Below are 17,497 nucleotides of genomic sequence, written 5' to 3'. Positions count from 1 at the left end.
CCCACAGTGACCCTATGTACAACAGCCTGAAGCTCGACAGGGCCCTGCGCCGGCTCCACAGTGGTTCCTAGGCCTGAGCCCATTATTGTTAGCACCTGTACATCAGGAGTAGGATGAATCAGGGGTGCCGGTATACAAGGGAACTTCAGAAAAGTGGTAGGAAAATCCCATCATCTTTTCATTCCTTTTTTTACCTGAACCCTTGGAAGCTCCCTGGTATGTTCCAACTAAACCTGGGTGCTAGCGGGGGGACTACTGGCCCCAGACCCAGCACCAAGCAGAAAGCCTACCCCTGAGAAGAAGCACCGTGGTGACTCACTGCAAGAGTTCCAGAGCTGACAATGAGCAAACAGTAGGGTGGGCGCTGCGGAGACAGGTAAGCATGTATCATTCTGTTTAAGCTTCCTCTGAGACGCTTTTTAGTCTAAGGTGATTTTTATGGCAACGGGGCACTTACGAATTTTCTATACTAGGATTTTCTAGAATATTCCTTTGGCATAAATAAACCAAGTACCAATAGAAATCCCAAAATTTTATATAAAATCATCTGCCTCCTACACTGGATATAACACAAAAATCATCTAGAATCCAAGGGTCTTAGGTTTTTTATTTACATAATTTAGTATGTGGGGGTCATCCTTGCTAAAAGTAAAAATGTAGTTTAACCCAAGAACTAAACTCACTGCCATGAGTCAATTTAGAATCAGGGCGAGCCTATAGCGCAGGATAGAACTGCCCCTGCAGGTTTCTAAGACTGTGACTCTTTACAGGAGTAGAAAGCCTTGTCTTTTGAACAGGTAGCTGGTGGTTTCAAACTGCTGACCTCCTAGTCAGCAGCCCAGTGTTTAATCACTGGGATTTCACAAATAACTCGGTGGCTTCCTCCAAGCCATGCTGTCCTCTACAAGTAGGAGGGAAGGGACGCTCCCTTTCCAGGTCCTACAGCAGGGGCTACACCCTCAGACAGTCAGAGCCACTCAAACTACATACCATGTCAGGAATTCGACTTTGTAATGAGTATAATTAAGAAGAAGGCATAGTAACAAAATGAAGTTCGACTTACTAATTGAGATCCCAGTTTTGGCCAGGCACCACGCTCACCGTTTGACATGAGTTTTCTCGCTGAGCCGTTCAACAGCTCCATCCAGCCAGACTCCCGTCTCCCCTCTTTCTCTCCTTCTCCCCAACATTGGGTCCTTCCTATCTTTGTCTTTCTTGCCCCTCCTTCAACGACAATTATGTATCCACTCTATCTCAGACCTTTTGCTGAGATCCAGAACAGTTACAGTCCTGTCCTGAGACAATCGAATCCTAGCAGGAAGAAACTGGTGGCAAACATGTAAGCTACTAAATACATGAGCTCCATAAATACATCAGAGACTTACCACAGTTGCTGAGTTCTCAGGAGAAAACAGAAACAGGATGACATGAAGGAATGTGAGCTGGTGTGGGCAAGGCAGTGCTCTTTAGAGAGTGAGGCTAGAAAACACTTATCTGGGAAAAGCGTCCATTGAACTTAGACCTAAATGCAGCCAGGCAAGGATCAAAGAAGAGTGTTCCGTGAAGAGGAAAGAGCAGGTGCAGAGGCGCACACACAACACATACAAAACGCACGCAAAGATGCCTAACAATATACCAGCCAAGAGGGATGAAGCAAACTAAAGCAATGGAAGAAGACAGGGGTAGAGGTGATGTAGCTACCTCGGCCAGAACGACCAGCAAGGGTCGTTCAGAGCAGAGGACACTTGAGCAGAGACCTTCATGAAGGGAGGGTTGAGACCTGCAAATGCCTGGGTTACAGCAGAGGGTCTGGCAAGTGCAAAGGCCCTGGGGTGGAGCCAGTTTGTTTGTTCCATTCTATGAACCCTCTCTCAATGTAATACCAAGAGATTCATCACCACCCCAAACCAGAAATTACAAATTAGCAGCGAGACCTAGAATACCCGCACCGGAGGTAGCAAACACTGCCTGGGTCACCTTCTGTGACCATGTGAAGTCAATAGGCTTTATATTCGAAACAGCCAGTGATTCCCTCCCCAACCCCACAGAGATTACATGTCTCACCTGTGACGGGGCTGGCGAGCTCACACTCATAGACAGTGCTCTCTGTTGGTGTCCTCTTAGACCCAGAGTTCTCTAGACTTTTCCTGTGGTGTAGCATGGAGGACTCTTCAGAGCAGGCAACTGATTTTCTTTGGGCCAGCAAGTGCCTCTGGGAAGCAAGAGTCTTGGCTTCATTTGTGTCTAGCCTTTTCTTTAGTTTCTCTGGAGCGCTCCCCAAGATTTTTGACTCGTCCAGCTGGAAGCCTCTACCTCCACAATTGGTCAGGAAGACGGTTGATGACACCTGGCTTTTCTGAGTTGAAAACTTCTCCCAGTTTGAAAGCTTGTCTCTGAAGCTGTACGCCACTATCACTTTTTCCTTCTCCCTTAGCTCATCTTTTGGGTGATTCACTTCAGACAGCAGAGAAGCCTTTTGTAAATTGATGGCACACCCAGAAGACCCTTCCAGAGGCGCTGGGGAATTAGAACATTTCTGAATGTTGTTGCTCTGGGTCAGCTTCATCTGCTGGGGTGCGAGGGGCTCACATTCACCACTGGGATCGCATGGTGAGGGTCGACTCTGGTTGGATGAAGGGGCTTTCCCATTGGCCAAACCCTGGGTTGACGGTGCACTTGTGCTGCAACCCCTGTGAGAAACACCTACTGCGGGTTTAATGGGTCCTGGAAGAAGTGGGGCATCGAGTGTGTTTTGAAATTTGGCTCGAAGTTCCTTGAAGTTTCTTACTCCTTCCTGAAGCATAAAATCAAACAGAAGTGTTTCGTTATTCCAGGCCACTGCCAGCATGATTAGCTGACTCCAGTGTACATGTTAAGGCACTCAAAGTGTCAATGTAACACGATCACTTAACTGTTGGGCAATATTAGTCAGTAACACACTCACGGATGTGAGAGGAAATGAAAGCAATCATCTCTTCTTTGAAACAGGTTTAATTTTATCACAGTGTAGAACAGTTATAAAAGAATTAGTATGAACAGCTGCTGATAAACTCCTTTATATGAGCTTCTTATGGATCCCAACTGCCAATAAAGAGGAATTTCAAGCTCTCTAGTGTGGTCCCCAAGGTCCTTTCGGATGTGGTCCCAAACTAAAGCACCATCTCAAAGGATAGTAGAATCACGATTTCCAACCACAGTCCAACACCAAACCAAACCAAAACCAACAACATGCTATTGGAATTGATTTCAAAGTAGAGCACAAGCTAAAAAGAGGAAGACCCTCAACGAGGTTGCTTGACCCAGCAGATGCAACAATGGGCTCAAACTAAGTAACAATTGTGAGGAGGGCGCAATATGGGATAGTGTTTTGTTGTGTTGTACCTGGGCTGACGGTGCACTCGTGATGCAACCCTGTTGAGAAACACCTGTCGAGGGTTTAGTAGGTTCTGGAAGAAAGCCCAACTGACTCAATGACACCTAACAAGAACAAGGACCCGTACAGCCCATCACGACTCATCGTTTTCCGTGTTCGTAGGAGCCGTTACTCTCCATCAGCCTGATGTTGTTGATGTGCTCATGCTTCACAGAATATGAGGGGCTACTCCCCCCGAAAATGGTTTGCTCTTTTCAAAGCTATGTATTTAATTTTTTGTTTTACTAAACAACCGTATCACCTTCAAAATACACCCCATTACACTTAATCCATTTCTCAAACCTGCAATTCCATTCTTGGAAACATATTCCAAACTCATCTGTTTGGATGGCTGACAGCACCTCCCTCATTTTTTATCTTCACCTCTTCTACATCAGCAAATCACTGTCCTTTCTTGTCCCTCTTCATTCGTGGAAACAAAAAGAAGTTGCACAGAGCAAGGTCAGGTAAGTAAGGTGTGTGGAGCAAAGGCATGCCTTTGTTATTGTTGTTGTTTTGGCCACAAACTGGTGCACTGAGATGGCTGAGTGAGCAGGTGCATTGCTGTGAATTCTTGCGGTGGAAAACAGTCTCCCCCCCCCCACTCCCGCCACAAATCAGGCCTTTTTTGGTCACACACTGTTAGGCAATCTTTTCAGAACCTCTAAATAAAAAGCTTGATTAATAGTTTAAACTGTTGGAATGAACTCCAAATGCACTACTATTCTGTCTGTATACGGCACCTACCAGACAAGTCAATTCATCTGAATTTCCTCTCCTCTGACATGGTGGAAGTCAGTGGTAGGCATGGAATCAGATGTGAGTATAAAGCTCAGATTAGCTACTTTTTGGTTATAGGCCTTAAGCAATTGGCTTCACTTCTCTGAATTGTATTTTCCTCATTATAAAATAGGACTTTCGCTTCTACCAATAGTTTAGGGTGATTGTATGAAGATCAAATGAGAAAACAGATGTGTAAATCTCAGTGATTAATACTTAAAGGGAATGTACTTTTTAATTGTTTGCTTATTGATAATTTTTCTTTCTCTTTGCTATCTAGCCAAATGAGTGATATGGCTATTGCTTGGTGGATTTCAATCTCGGAAGGCTTGACTAGGCGAGTGCCTTAGTGATCTCATACTCTCAAAACCTAAAAACTCACTGCCATCGAGTTGAGTTCCAACTCACCACCACCCCATCAGTCAGGGTGGAACTGCTGCTGTGGGTTTCTGAGAAAGCAACTTGTTACAGGAGTAGAACGCTTTTCTCTCAAAAAGCAGCTGGTGGTTTTGAACTGCATATCTACTGGTTAGCAGCCCATTGGGTAACCACTATGCTGCCAAATACCAACGGTGGGTGGCTTTCATAGACATACATTTATTTTCTCACCGTTTAGGAGGCTGAGTTCAGGGCAACAGCTCCAAGGGAAGGCTTTCCCTCACCCTGGGCTCTGGGGGAAGGTCCCTGCCTCTTTTCAGCATCTGTCCCTCCCTTCCTTGGAGATCTCCATGTGGTCTGATACCTGTCTTCCCCGTTTCTGCTTGCTTGCTTGCCACTGCTTAATATCTCAAAAGATGTCAATATAGAAACACCCTGTACCGCCTCATTAATGTAACAACAGAAGCCTATTTCTAAATGGTATAATCGAGGGCACAATTTAGGCCATCACAGATGATGGATTCAAGACCTCCAAACCAACATGCTGTGTAATCAGGAGGCAGCAAATTTGATTGTATCTGGCTCATTCATTCATTCTTTCTTTTCAGATTTAAGTTTTATTTATTTTTTTTGTTTTTCAGATTTAAGTTTTATTAACATATAATTCACATATCACACATTTCAATGGTTTGAATCTATTAAAAAAGAGTTGTGGAATAATCATCACAATCAGCTTTAGAACAATTTCTTCTTACTTGTACTCATTAATAACTCCCCATTTACATCCCCACCTCTTTTGCTATAACCTCAAGAAACTATTAATCTAGTTACCATCTCTATAGATTTACCTATCCTGGATTTCATATAAAGAAAAACATAAAAAAATGAACTAATAAACAAAACTCCAACAACAATAACAAATAGAACAGAAAAAATACCTCAATCAAAAAGAAAGGAGAAAATAATAAAAATTAGAACAAATTTAAAAAACCATCAAAAGGGAGAACAAATGATAAGGTGTTAACTTGTAACCTAACTACACTTCACATCCCTGTCCAATGGTCAGAAGAGCTTTATCCTTGGCCTAATCCACATTGGGATTCTGCAAATAGATTTTGGGCTTCCCTTGTCATTCATTGCCTTCTGCAAACAGGGTGCTCAGAATTTAATCTCTAATACCAGTTCCTCCTCTGGTCTTTGATTTTATTATTTACCATCCTTTGATCATATAGGCTGGTGTGCTTCATCCATATGGACTCAGTGACAACTCATTTAGATGGCTGCTTGTATTAAGACAAGCCTTTAATATTCCAGGTGCTATTCTCTCTGGTAGCTGGGCACCATCTAATTTATTCACCACACTTCGCTACAGCACCCATATCATCAGTGATATCTTTATGAGGGAAAGTATAGAATATGGTCAAATCATAAGAACAGTTTGTTCTTGGATTAGGGCTACAATTAAGTTTGAGTTCAAAATCCATTCTAATATATATATATCCCTACTCCACTCCAGAGACATCATTATGCTTTCATTTGGGAATATTATAAATGACTTCCATGGGATATATGGTAATACTATTGATAGCATCATTAATTTAACCAATGGTATAGAATTTAAAATAATGGTGAGAAAAGGAGAGTATACATGTATGTATAGGACAGCTTTTTAGACTAAAATACATGGGTGCGTGCTGTAGACAACCGGGACTTTAGATTCTGTCCTTTAGAATTGCACAACATCCTTCATAGGCCACACCAGAGGGATCTGATTTGGAAATCTCGCTGAGCAAACTGGAATTTACTTTAAAGACACCTCTAGGAGATTGCAGTAACTGAAAAGGTCCCATGGAAAGCTGAAATGCTAGTGTGAGACAGCACTGGACTTCAGTTCAAATCCCTTGCTTGGAGGGTGTCCAGTAAATGGCCACTCAAGACCACCTTATGTTTGCTATTTTCATACTCTTTTTGCTTTGTTAATGACATGTCTGAGTCTAGCAGGCATAGTTCTGCTTTTGTGAATGTTATTGAAAATTTTGCCTATCTCCCACCTTCATTGTTAGCACAAATAGTGTCCACTCACTTAAGTTTTAATCTGTACATGTCATTCCTTCTTTTAATAAATAATCATTAACTGCCTACTTTCAGCCAAATGCTGTTGTAGAGAGTAAAGTGACATTGCAATTTGAGGCAGACAGAAAATAAGCAAAAGAGAAGCGTTGTGAGGAAAAGTAAATAAATAAGTAAACAAGTGGTAAAGCATTCCACTACTGGCCCAAAGGTTGCAAGTCAAACCCATCGGCCACTATGAAGGAGAAAGGTCTGCCAGTGGACGGCCTCATAGGGTTGATCTGCGTCTCTGATATTGCGTTCAACATAGAGATTGAATCAGTACGGTGCAACTATACAAGCCCAACGCCCACCTCTCCTTATTTTATTTTATTATTATTATGAATCATTTGATTGGGGGCTCATACAATTCTTATCACAAGCCATACATCCTTCCATTGTGTCAAGTACATTTGTATATATGTTGCCATCATCATTTTCAAAACATTTTCTTTCTGCTTGAGCCCTTGGTATCAGCTCCTCCTTTTCCCCCCTCCCGCCTCCACCCTCCCTCCTTCCCGAACCCTTGATAATTTATAAATTTTTTTTTTCATGTCTTACACTGACCTATGTCTCCCTTCACCTGCTTTTCTGTTGTCTGTCCCTCAGGGAGGGGGTTATATGTAGATCCTGGTGATCGGTTCCCCCTTTCTAACCCACCTTTCCCTTATTCTCCTGGTATGGTTACTCTCAATATTGATCCTGAGGGGTTTATCTATCCTGGATTCCCTGTGTTTCCAGCTCTTTTCTGTACCCATGTACATGCTCTGATCTAGCCGGAAAATGTAAGGTAGAATTGACCTTTCCTGATTTTCCCTTGTGGGTTTTTGTTGCTGTTGTCTGTTTGTTTTTAAGGTTTTAACACTGAAGGCCTGGGTTTTTATTTGAAGTTGGACAATACATTTTATTTTTGAGTTGGAGCCACAAATCAGCTTGCACAAACAAGCTAGGTGTGTCCGCAGCATTGTACTCACTTGAGTATGCAGCCTTCTATCTCTGGGGCTGACGAGAATAAATGGCAGCTCTTTGGTATTAGACGTTGCTGTGAGAGGATGTCTTACCCCATAGTCTAGTGGTACTCTACCTTTTATGGTCTTTTTCCCCAAACCATTTGATTAGGAGCTCATCCAGACATCATATCATTCCATAACTCAATCACACCAAGCAATATTGGACAATTGCTACCTTTTGTTTGCACAGCTGCCTCTTGATCTATGTACAGGTTCCACATGAGCACAATTATAGTTTTGAAATTTCCATTCTTCTCAAGACTAGTCATAGTTTGTTACGATCCATAAAGTCAAAAAACTTGCCATCGTCAATAAAATAAAAATAAACATCTTTCTGGTAGTCTCTGCTTTCAGCCAAAATGCATGTGACATCAGCAATGATATTCCTTGTTCCACGTTCTCTTCGGACTGTGGCCTGAACCTTTGGCAGCTTGTCAAAGTGCTGCTGCAACCACTGTTGGTTGTAACTTCAGCAAAAGTTTACTTGCATGTGAGATCTATGATTTTATTTGCATGTGATATCTATGTTCTGTGCATTTTGTTGAGTCAAGCTTCTTTGGAATGGGTGCAAACATGGATCTCCTCCAATCAGCTGGCCAAGCAGCTGTCTTCCAAATTTCCTGGCATGGACAAGTGAGTGCTTCCAATGGTTCATCAGCTTGTTGGATTACATGAAGAAAAACGTGGCATCAGGATTGGAGGAAGGCTTATTAACAACCTGAGATATGCAGATGGCACAACCTTGCTTGCTGAAAGTGAAGACTTTGAAGTCCTTGCTGATGAAGATCAAGAGTTGTGGTCTTTGGCATGGAATGCACATCTATGTAAAGAAAAATGAAAGCCCTCACCACTGGACCAGTAGGTAACATCATAATAAATGGAGAAAAGATTGAAGCTGTCAAAGAATTCTTGCTTGAATTCACAGTCAATGCTCACGGAGGCAGCAGTCAAAAGATCAAATGATGAATTGTGGGGGGTAATCTGCTGCCCAAGACCTCTTTAGAGTATTGAGGAGCATGGATATTACTTAGAGGAGTAGGGTGCCTCTGACCGAAACCATGGCCTCTTCAATTGCCTCGCGTGAATGTGAGCGCTGGACACTGAATAAGGAAGACCGCAGAAGACTAGAGATTTGAATTATGGGTCTGGTGAGGAATATTGAAAACACCAAATCTGCCAAAATAATAAGCAGATCTGTGTTGAAAGAAGTACGGTCAGAATGATTCTTGGAGGCAAGGATGATGAGACTTCTCACATACTGTGGACATGTTTTTGGGAGATACTAGTCCCTGGAAAAGGACATCATGCTTGGTAAAGTAGAAGGGCAGTAAAAAGAGGCAGGCCCTAAATAAGATGGATTGGCTCAGAGGCTGGATCGACTCAGTGGGCTCAGCCATAAGAGCCCTGTGAGCACGGAGCAGGAGCTGGCGGTGGTTTGCTGTGCTGTGCAGAGACTGGGCAGGGTGGTACACAGGCTGCTCCAAGCTGGGACTCCCTGGACAGCAGCTCACAACAACTGCCCTAAGACACAGAGAGTTCTAATTATGCCACAGCTTAAGGAAGTTTTTACAATGATCTATCGATTAAGGTTCCATGTCCTTTGTCTTCATGGTAATGGGTTGGGTTTGGTTTGGTTGCATGCTATCTTAGCTAGTGCTTCTGTAGTAGAAATATCACAAGCTGGTGGCTTTCACCTGCAGAAATTTATTTCATCACAGTTCACGAGGCAAGAAGTCAAAAGTCAGGTGTCAGCTCAAGAGGGAGGCTTTCTTGCTCTGTGGTCTCTGGGTCCTTGTCTCTTTAGAGTGCCCATGAGCTTGATGCTCCATGGAGATCTCCATGTGTCTCGGCCTCAATCTTCCCCTGGGTCTAGGAGCTTTACAGCACAGAAATCTTGGGTACAAGGGATCTACTCTTTTTCTAGCTCTTCTTTCTTAGTGGTAGTAGATCCTCTCTCTCTCTGGCCACACTCCAGGGAAATTCCTCTTACATTGCATCAGGGCTGTGACCTCATTAAAAATGTTTCATCTCACGCATGAAGCACATCGCTGCGTGGGAAGAACTGGAGGAAATCATGCTAAGTGAAGTAAGCCAAGCACAAAAGCACAAGTATAACATGAGTCCACTTAGGTAAGCTTTAAAAAAAATGCAAAAAGGGCATAGGGGAAAAGCTACTGTATACAAACATTCCTGTGGTGAGGACCAAGTAGTATGGCCAGGACCAGACCAAATCAACAAAGTCCCCAGGGAATACCAAAAATAGACTTTGGGGCCAGGGCTTGGCACCCCATTAGACTAGACCAGAAAACACTTCTAAAGGCCAACAAACAAGTGGCCATCTAGCTCAGAAACAGCAAAGCCCACATGGAAGAAGCACACCAGCCTGTGCAATCAGGAGGTGCTGAAGGGATCAGGTATCACACATCATCAGAACAAAAAATCATATCATATCAAAATCATATCATAAAAAATCATATCAATGAGGGGGAGTGCAGAGTGGAGACCCAAAGCCCATCTGTAGGCAATTGGGCATCCCCTTATGGAAGGGTGGTGGGAGGAGACGAGGCAGTCAGGGTGCAGTGTAGCAATGAGGAAGCATACAACTTTCCTCTAATTCCTAAATGTTTCCTCCCCTCTGCCTGCCCCACTCATAATCCCAATTCTACCTTACAAATCTGGCTAGACCAGAGGATGTACACTGGTACAGATAGGAACTGGAAACACGCAATACAGGGAGGGTTGAGGGAGGGTAGGTTGGAAAGGGGGAACCGATTACAAGGATCTATGTACAACCTCCTCCCTGGGGGATGGACAACAGAAAAGTGGGTGAAGGGTGACGTTGGACAGTGTAAGATATGACAAAATAATAATTTATAAATTATCAAGGGTTCATGAAGGAGCGGGGAGTGGGGAGGGAGGGAGAAAAATGAGGAGCTGATCCCAGGGGCTTAAGTGGAGACCAAATGTTTTGAGAATGATGAGGGTAACAAATGTACAAATGTGCTTTACACAATTGATGTACGTATGGATATTGATATACGTATGGATTGTGATAGGAGTTGTATGAGCCCCTAATAAAATGATTTTAAAAAATCTTTCATCCCACTCTGATCCCCTTATAAATGTTTGGTTTACAATCAATCTGCTTACATGATCAAATCACACCAGGGGGCGGTTGTATCTTTACACAATTGCCAAAAGGCATAATGGACCAACTGAGTTGACATATTTTTAGGAACACAGTTCAGTCCGTGACATTCTACCCTTTGGCCCTCCAAAAAATCTAATCCTTGGCACACACAGAAGATTTTGACCCTATCATATCATCTCAAAAGTCTTAAATCAATTCCAAGCCAAAATTCCTGGGGCAAAAGTCTTCTTCCTTGTAAATCTAGATATTAGGAATGTGTGTTAGGTCAGGTTGACTAGAGAAACAAATCCAAGGACACTCATATTTGTGTGTGAGAGAGCTTTATATCAAGAAGTAATTATGTATCAATAAAACATCCCAGCCCAGTCCAGATCAAGTCCATAAGTTTGATATTAGCCCATAAGTCCACTATTAGTCCATGAATTCCTCTTCAGACACACATAGCACAGGCAATGATGCCAAATGTAGGAAGATCACAGGCCGATGGGTGGAAAGTCCTGTGAATCCAATGGCAGTGGAAGCATCTCCTGGGCTCTGAGGACCACCGCTGTGACTCCATTTGGCTTGTCAACCAGAATGTGTAGCAGAGAGAGAGAGTAGCCCATCACCGGGGAGAAAGAGAGGAAGTTCCCAGAGTCCTCCTGGGAAGGCCATGCCCACAGGAGGGATCATCAGGCTGTGACCTAGCTGACAGGCTGGACTCCACCCCTCCAGTCTTTTATCAAGTTGATATGAAATTGTTTACCTACTAAAGGATGAGAGGACAGTGATGGATATAGTGAGATATGTAGAGAAGAGTCCTGGTAGCAACGTGGTTATGTGAGGGCTGCTAACTGTAAAGTCAACAGTTCAAAACCACTGTTCACTCCTCCCGAGAAAGACAAAGCTTTCTAGTCCTGTAAAGACTTTCAGTCTTGGAACCCCACAAAACCAATCTACCCTGTCCTTTAGGGTCTCCATAGAACAATGAACATTGAAAGTACTAAGGATAGCCAGAAAAATGAACAAATGTGTCTTGCAGCAGGTGCAGCTAACATGCTCTTAGAAGAGATGGTAATGAGACTTTTTCCCACAGACATGGAACATGTTATCAGGAGAGACCAGTCCCTGGAAGAGGCATCCCACTTGGCAAAGTAGAGGAGGAAAACTCTCAGTGAGATGGATTGACACCGTGGTCAACAGTAAGCTCACATACAACCAAGATCATGACGGCAGTGCATGACTGCGCATTGCATGACTGCGCATTGCTTCGCTCTTCTGTGCATTGGGTCACGATGCGTGAGAGCCAGCTTGATGGCACCTGTCAATACTCACCGCACACACTTTCTAACTGCCTTCATCAGAATGCAAACCCTCTGAAGGCAGGAATCTGTCATTATTTGTTCAGTGCTGCTGCTTCAGTGACTGGAAGAATAGTGAGTCCATGGTGGGCACTCAACAAAAATGTGAGTAATGAACGAATCCTTGATTCATAATTTCATAAGCCCTTTCAAAACAAGGACTGTGCCTTAAGTCTCTTAGCATCCCCAATACTGACCCTATGGCTCACAAAACGTTTGACACCTGAATGAATCAGTAGGTCATCATTAACCATTTGAACTACCCTGGCTCCCGTATAACAATTGTTGTTAGGTGCCACCGAGTCAGTTCCCACTCATAGCGACTCCAGGCACAATAGAATGAAATACTGTTCTTCTGTTTGAGCCCTTTGTTGTGGCCAGTGTGTCCGTCCATCTTGTTGACAGCCTTCCTCTCTTTTGCTGCCCCTCAACTTTACCTAGCCTGGTATCCTTCTCCAGGGACTGGTCTGTCCTGAAAATATGTCCAAAGTCTGTGAGATGATGTCTTGCCATCCTTACCTGTAAGGAATATTCTGGCTGTACTTCTTCCAAGATAAATCAGTTTGTCCATTTGCCAATCCATGGTACTTTCAGTATTCTTTGTCAAAACCATAGTTCAAGTGCATTGATTTTTCTTCAGTTATCCTTATTCAACATCCAACATTCACATGCAGATGAGACGATTAAAAAGACCATGACTTGGGTCAAGCATCCTTTAGTCCTCATTAGAATAATTAGGTGGTTAATATGGTAATATGTTAATTAATATTCTTTATTTTATCTCTCTGGGTGCTAGTATCCTTTGCAATGGTTACACAGAACTCACAGACAAAATTCATGATGAAAGGATTTATTAAGAAAATTAACAAGCTGTCATGTCATTGAGAAATTCCCAAGGGAGAGTTGTTTATCAGGACAGGTTACAAAGTTCTTTCAGGTCTGCTAATAAATGCCCTAAGGGGCATACCACTCTGCTGTAAGCCTCCACTTGAAGGCTCACAGGAAGCTCCACTTCCTGGGTCAGGGAGCCCAGCTTCCCCCAGTAAAGGTCCAGAGGCCCCCATTCTGAAAGCCAGCCTGCTGCACAAGCACTGGTGTTAAATTGCTGCATGGCTTGGGAAGGCCATCACTCTGTCCCATGCTCTGGCTCCGGGTTCCATTGCTGCTCTGCTTATTTCATGGGTGCCTTCTGGATCCACGAGGTTCACCTGGATCCAGTAGGGCTTTCTGGTCCAGAGGATGCACTCCACTCCTGGCTTTTACTGAAGATCTCTCCTCCTGCTTCTCAGAGGAATCATGTTATACACGGCAGGATGGCATGCCAAGGAATCCTGTTCACAATTACTCACTGGCAAATCAGCATCTTCCCCCACCTTCTTACCAGGCCCTCATAGGGAAATGCATTTGGTGGAAGTTAGAGACTTTGACTAGGAGAGCCACATTAAGTAATTCCTTGCCCCTCACCCCCTACACATTTGATGCATTTGATAATTGTACCCGTGTAGAATTTTATTAATTTCCTGAATCATCTTTGCAAGGATGTCCTAGAATTGCCTCAGAAATGCATTATTATATCTGAAGACAATCCTGAAAATAGCAATGGAAAATAACTGTCACATCTACCCTGGATTGGCTAACCTCAAATACCTCAGGTAGAGCAAAAACCAAAACAATTCCAGATGTTGTGGGAACAAACTAAGATAAAAGTCTTTGGCGTCCTCTAAACAAAAGAGGTTTATCTTTTTGATATGGAAATTAAACAGACAGCAATAGGCTGGAGGAAAACAGAGAGAGTGCTACTTCAGAAGAACAGGGAGACCCGTGTGACAGTTACGCATCTAAATTCACTTCTTTTAAATGGTGGCATCAAAATAGAAAGAAGGCTCATTAACAACCTGTGGTAGGCAGGTAACACAACCTTGCTGAAAGGGAAGACTTGAAGCATACACTGATGAAGAACAAAGACTACAACTTTCAAAAAGCATCACGACTAGACCAACAATGAATAGAGAAAATTATGAAATTGCTAATAATTGCTTCTTACTTGGATCCACAATCAAAGCTCATGGAAACAGCAGTCAAGAAATCAAAGGATGTATTCCATTGGGCAAAGCTATTGCAAAAGACCTCTTTCAAGTGTTAGAGAACAAAGCTATCACTTTGAGGGCTGAGGTGCACTTACCCCAAGCCATAGTATCTTCAATCATCTCATATGTATGCGAAACCTGGAGAATGAACTGAAGAATAATCGATGCATTTGAATTATTGTATTGGTAGAAGATAATGACATTTTCATGGACTACTGAAAGAACAAACAATTTTTTTCTTGGAAAAAGTACAGCTAGCATTCTCTTTAAAAGCACGGATAGCAAGACTTTGTCCACATACTTTGGACATGTTATTGGGAGTGATCTGTCTCTGGAAAAGGATATCATTTTGGAAAAGTGGAGGGTCAACAAAATGAGGAAAATTCTGAATGAGATGGATTAGCAGGGTGGTAGGAATGATGGGGGTAAACAGGAAAGTGGTGGTGAGGATGGCCCAGGCATGGACAGTGCTTCATTCTTCTGTGCATTGGGTCGCTATGAGTCAGTGCCAACCCTACGCCACCTAGCAGCACAGCAATCCCAGGGAAAGTCCCAGGGAAGCAATCTGCATTTGCTTTCACAATATTGGCTCAGACTGTTTTGTTATTTATATTAAGATAAGCAAAACATTGAATCTAATGTAATTGGCACATTATCTTATTTCTCATCAATTACATGGGTAGTGTGACCATGTGTCATGGGTTTTCAGGGTAGTTCTGATTTATTATAATTTGATAGGTAACATGGAAATCAGAAAGATAACAAAGTATAATTTAGTGTCATATCGTTTCAGAATAAATTTGAAAATGAGAATAAATTCTGTCTCAAATCACATGTTCCAATTTTTTGGTCTATAAAATATGGTCCAGATATTTGGTCCATTTTCTTTTGAGTTTACCCTGCTGCCTGAAGGCTGGTAGGTAACTGTCTTCTGTGTCAAACTTCCCTGGTGTTTCATCGACAATGACATATATCAAACTGCACTGCCAGCCACTGTGACAAGCACTGCAGGGGCTCTATAAATTAGTCATGAATCAGTAGGAGAAAGTCGTCATAAAAATAAAAGTAAGGTAAGTTATAAAAGGAGAAAGCCCTGTCTGGATGCATATTGCTCGGCTTTAAAACTCGGTCTCTCATTTCTGAATCAATGCACATTGCTGATTTGCCTTTTCCACAAAGGAGCAATAAGGGCAACATCAACAGCAAGTGTTTAGCACACATCTGAACATTCTTCCCCTGGCAAGTGAGTGCAAGAGCCTGAAGGGCTACGCGAACCTCAACTCTTCCCTGTGCAGCAGGAGAAGCCAGGCTAGTACCAGCCCAGGAAGAGGGCAGTCATATCTGTCAAAACCTATATCAGAAGGAAGGACATAAAAATTGATTAAAAATAAGATCTGAGTCATCCTTCACGAATCAAAGAGCCTCCACAGAAATATCCCTGCCACAGCGCGACCCGAACGGAGACACAGTCGGTGTTCCTGGTTGCTGATGGCGCTGATCCCTGTCCAGGCCAGTCGGTGTTCCTGATTGCTGACGGGGCTGATCCCTGTCCAGGCCTGAGCCATCCTCACGCGTGTTGCTGAAGTGACTGTGCTGGTCTGCTGTGTTCAGGGTCTCCCTCTTTTGTGCCATCCTTCTATGGTACCCAGCAGGGTGTCCTTCTACAAGGACTGGACCTTGCTAGCAGCATGCCTGAAATACAAAAGTCTCAGCATCCTCATGTCTAAGGAACACTCTGTATTTCTTCAAAGACAGACTTATTTGTTCACCTGGCAGATCTGCATGAGCGAATACTCTTCGCAAACACCATCATGCAAAGACATCAATTCTTATCCAGTCTTCCTTGTTCCTTGTCTAGCTTGTGCATCCACACGAGGCAATCGAAAATCCTTCACCTTGCAGTGAAGACTTTACTCTCTAACATTTGAACGATATCTTCTGTAGTAGATTTGCCCAAGGCGGTAAGTCTTGCAATTTTTTGACTGTTGCTTCCATGGGCCTTGAGTGTGCATCCAAGTAAAAGAAAATCCTTAACAGGATTACTGTTTTGCTCTGCTTACCACGATTGGCCCAGTTTGGAGGATTTTCATTTTCATTTCTGTTCAGGTGTGAGCCGCTCTGTAGTCTTTGATTCCCACCAGTAAGTGCCTCAAGTCTTCATTGCTTTCTGAAGCAAGGTGGTGTCATCTGCATATTGCAAGTTGTAAAGGAGTCCTGCTCTGACCCTAAAGTTCTTTTCTTCTTCATATGTTCACGTAGTCGTTGCCCAGCACACAGATTGAGTAAGCACGGTGAAAGGACACACCGCCACGCACATTTCTGCTGATTTCAAATCACGCAGTACCCCTTGTTCTGTTTGAACGACTGCCTGCCTGCGTAGAGTACCGACTTGAGCAAATTATTCAGTGTCTGGAATTCCCATTACTCATGATGTTATTTGTGACTTTTTATGATCCACACAGTCAAATGCCTTTGTACGGCAATAAAACACATGTAAACTTTTTTTCTTGCTATTCTCTGCTTTCAACCAACCAGTAACGATATTCCTTTTTGTTGTTGTTGTCGTTGTTATTCTTTTTATTTGATATTCCTTATCCCATGTCTTTTTCTGAATTCAGTCTTAATTTCCGGCAGTTCCCTATGACTGCACCTCCACTATGAGAGGCAAACTCAGAATCGATGTAGATGATCCATCCACTCTGGCTGAATTCCTGATGATCTTCTCTTTCACCCTACCTCAGCCTTGCATGTCTGGGTACACACCTCAGACTTCACCCTTACCAATAACTGGACCATCTCCAAAAGATCAAGTTCAAGCTTTCCACTTTGAGCCATCACCTCCCACCTTACCCACTTGCTGATTCTGGTACTCAAATTCCAGAAATTCTCCACCAGGATCGATTCATGGGCTCCATAATTTTCCTGCCTACCATCCCTTTGTAAAGTCTGAAGGTTCAGGCAGATGCTTTATTTATACTAAGCACTTATTAAATATTGGCCAAACTAATGCTAAAATGATATGAATGGATGGATTTCTGGGCTGCTGCTGATGTAGAGGGGTTGCTCTTTAAAAAGGCTTTCTTAGAGAACTAGAATTTAAACTCATGCAAAGGATTCCTCTAAAATGTGCTTGTACAAATGTGGTGAAGAAAGCTGATGGTGCCTGGCTATCAAAAGATATAGCATCTGGGGTCATAAAAGCTTGAAGGTAAACAAGCGGCCATCTAGCT

General features: G+C 43.0%; 1 protein-coding gene across 3 annotated transcripts in view; it reads right to left on the bottom strand.

Moving 5' to 3' along the window:
* The window catches only part of FYB2 (FYN binding protein 2), a 130,679-nt gene that overhangs the window by 89,050 nt on the left and 24,132 nt on the right, over positions 1-17,497 (bottom strand). For 2 of the 3 annotated variants that reach the window (XM_045291723.1, XM_045291725.1), the window contains exon 2: positions 2,065-2,794. In XM_045291723.1, the coding sequence (XP_045147658.1) occupies positions 2,065-2,794 (730 nt within the window). Of the gene's footprint in view, positions 1-2,064; positions 2,804-17,497 lie in introns of those variants that run through there. The other variant, XM_045291724.1, reaches the window with a different exon arrangement.

The sequence above is a fragment of the Echinops telfairi genome, unplaced genomic scaffold (genome assembly GCF_000313985.2).
Source record: "Echinops telfairi isolate 266 unplaced genomic scaffold, ASM31398v2 ScPeMD7_443;HRSCAF=831, whole genome shotgun sequence".
NCBI lineage: Eukaryota > Metazoa > Chordata > Mammalia > Afrosoricida > Tenrecidae > Echinops > Echinops telfairi.
Note: the sequence above shows the minus strand (reverse complement) of the source record. Positions and strands in the feature narration are given on the sequence as shown.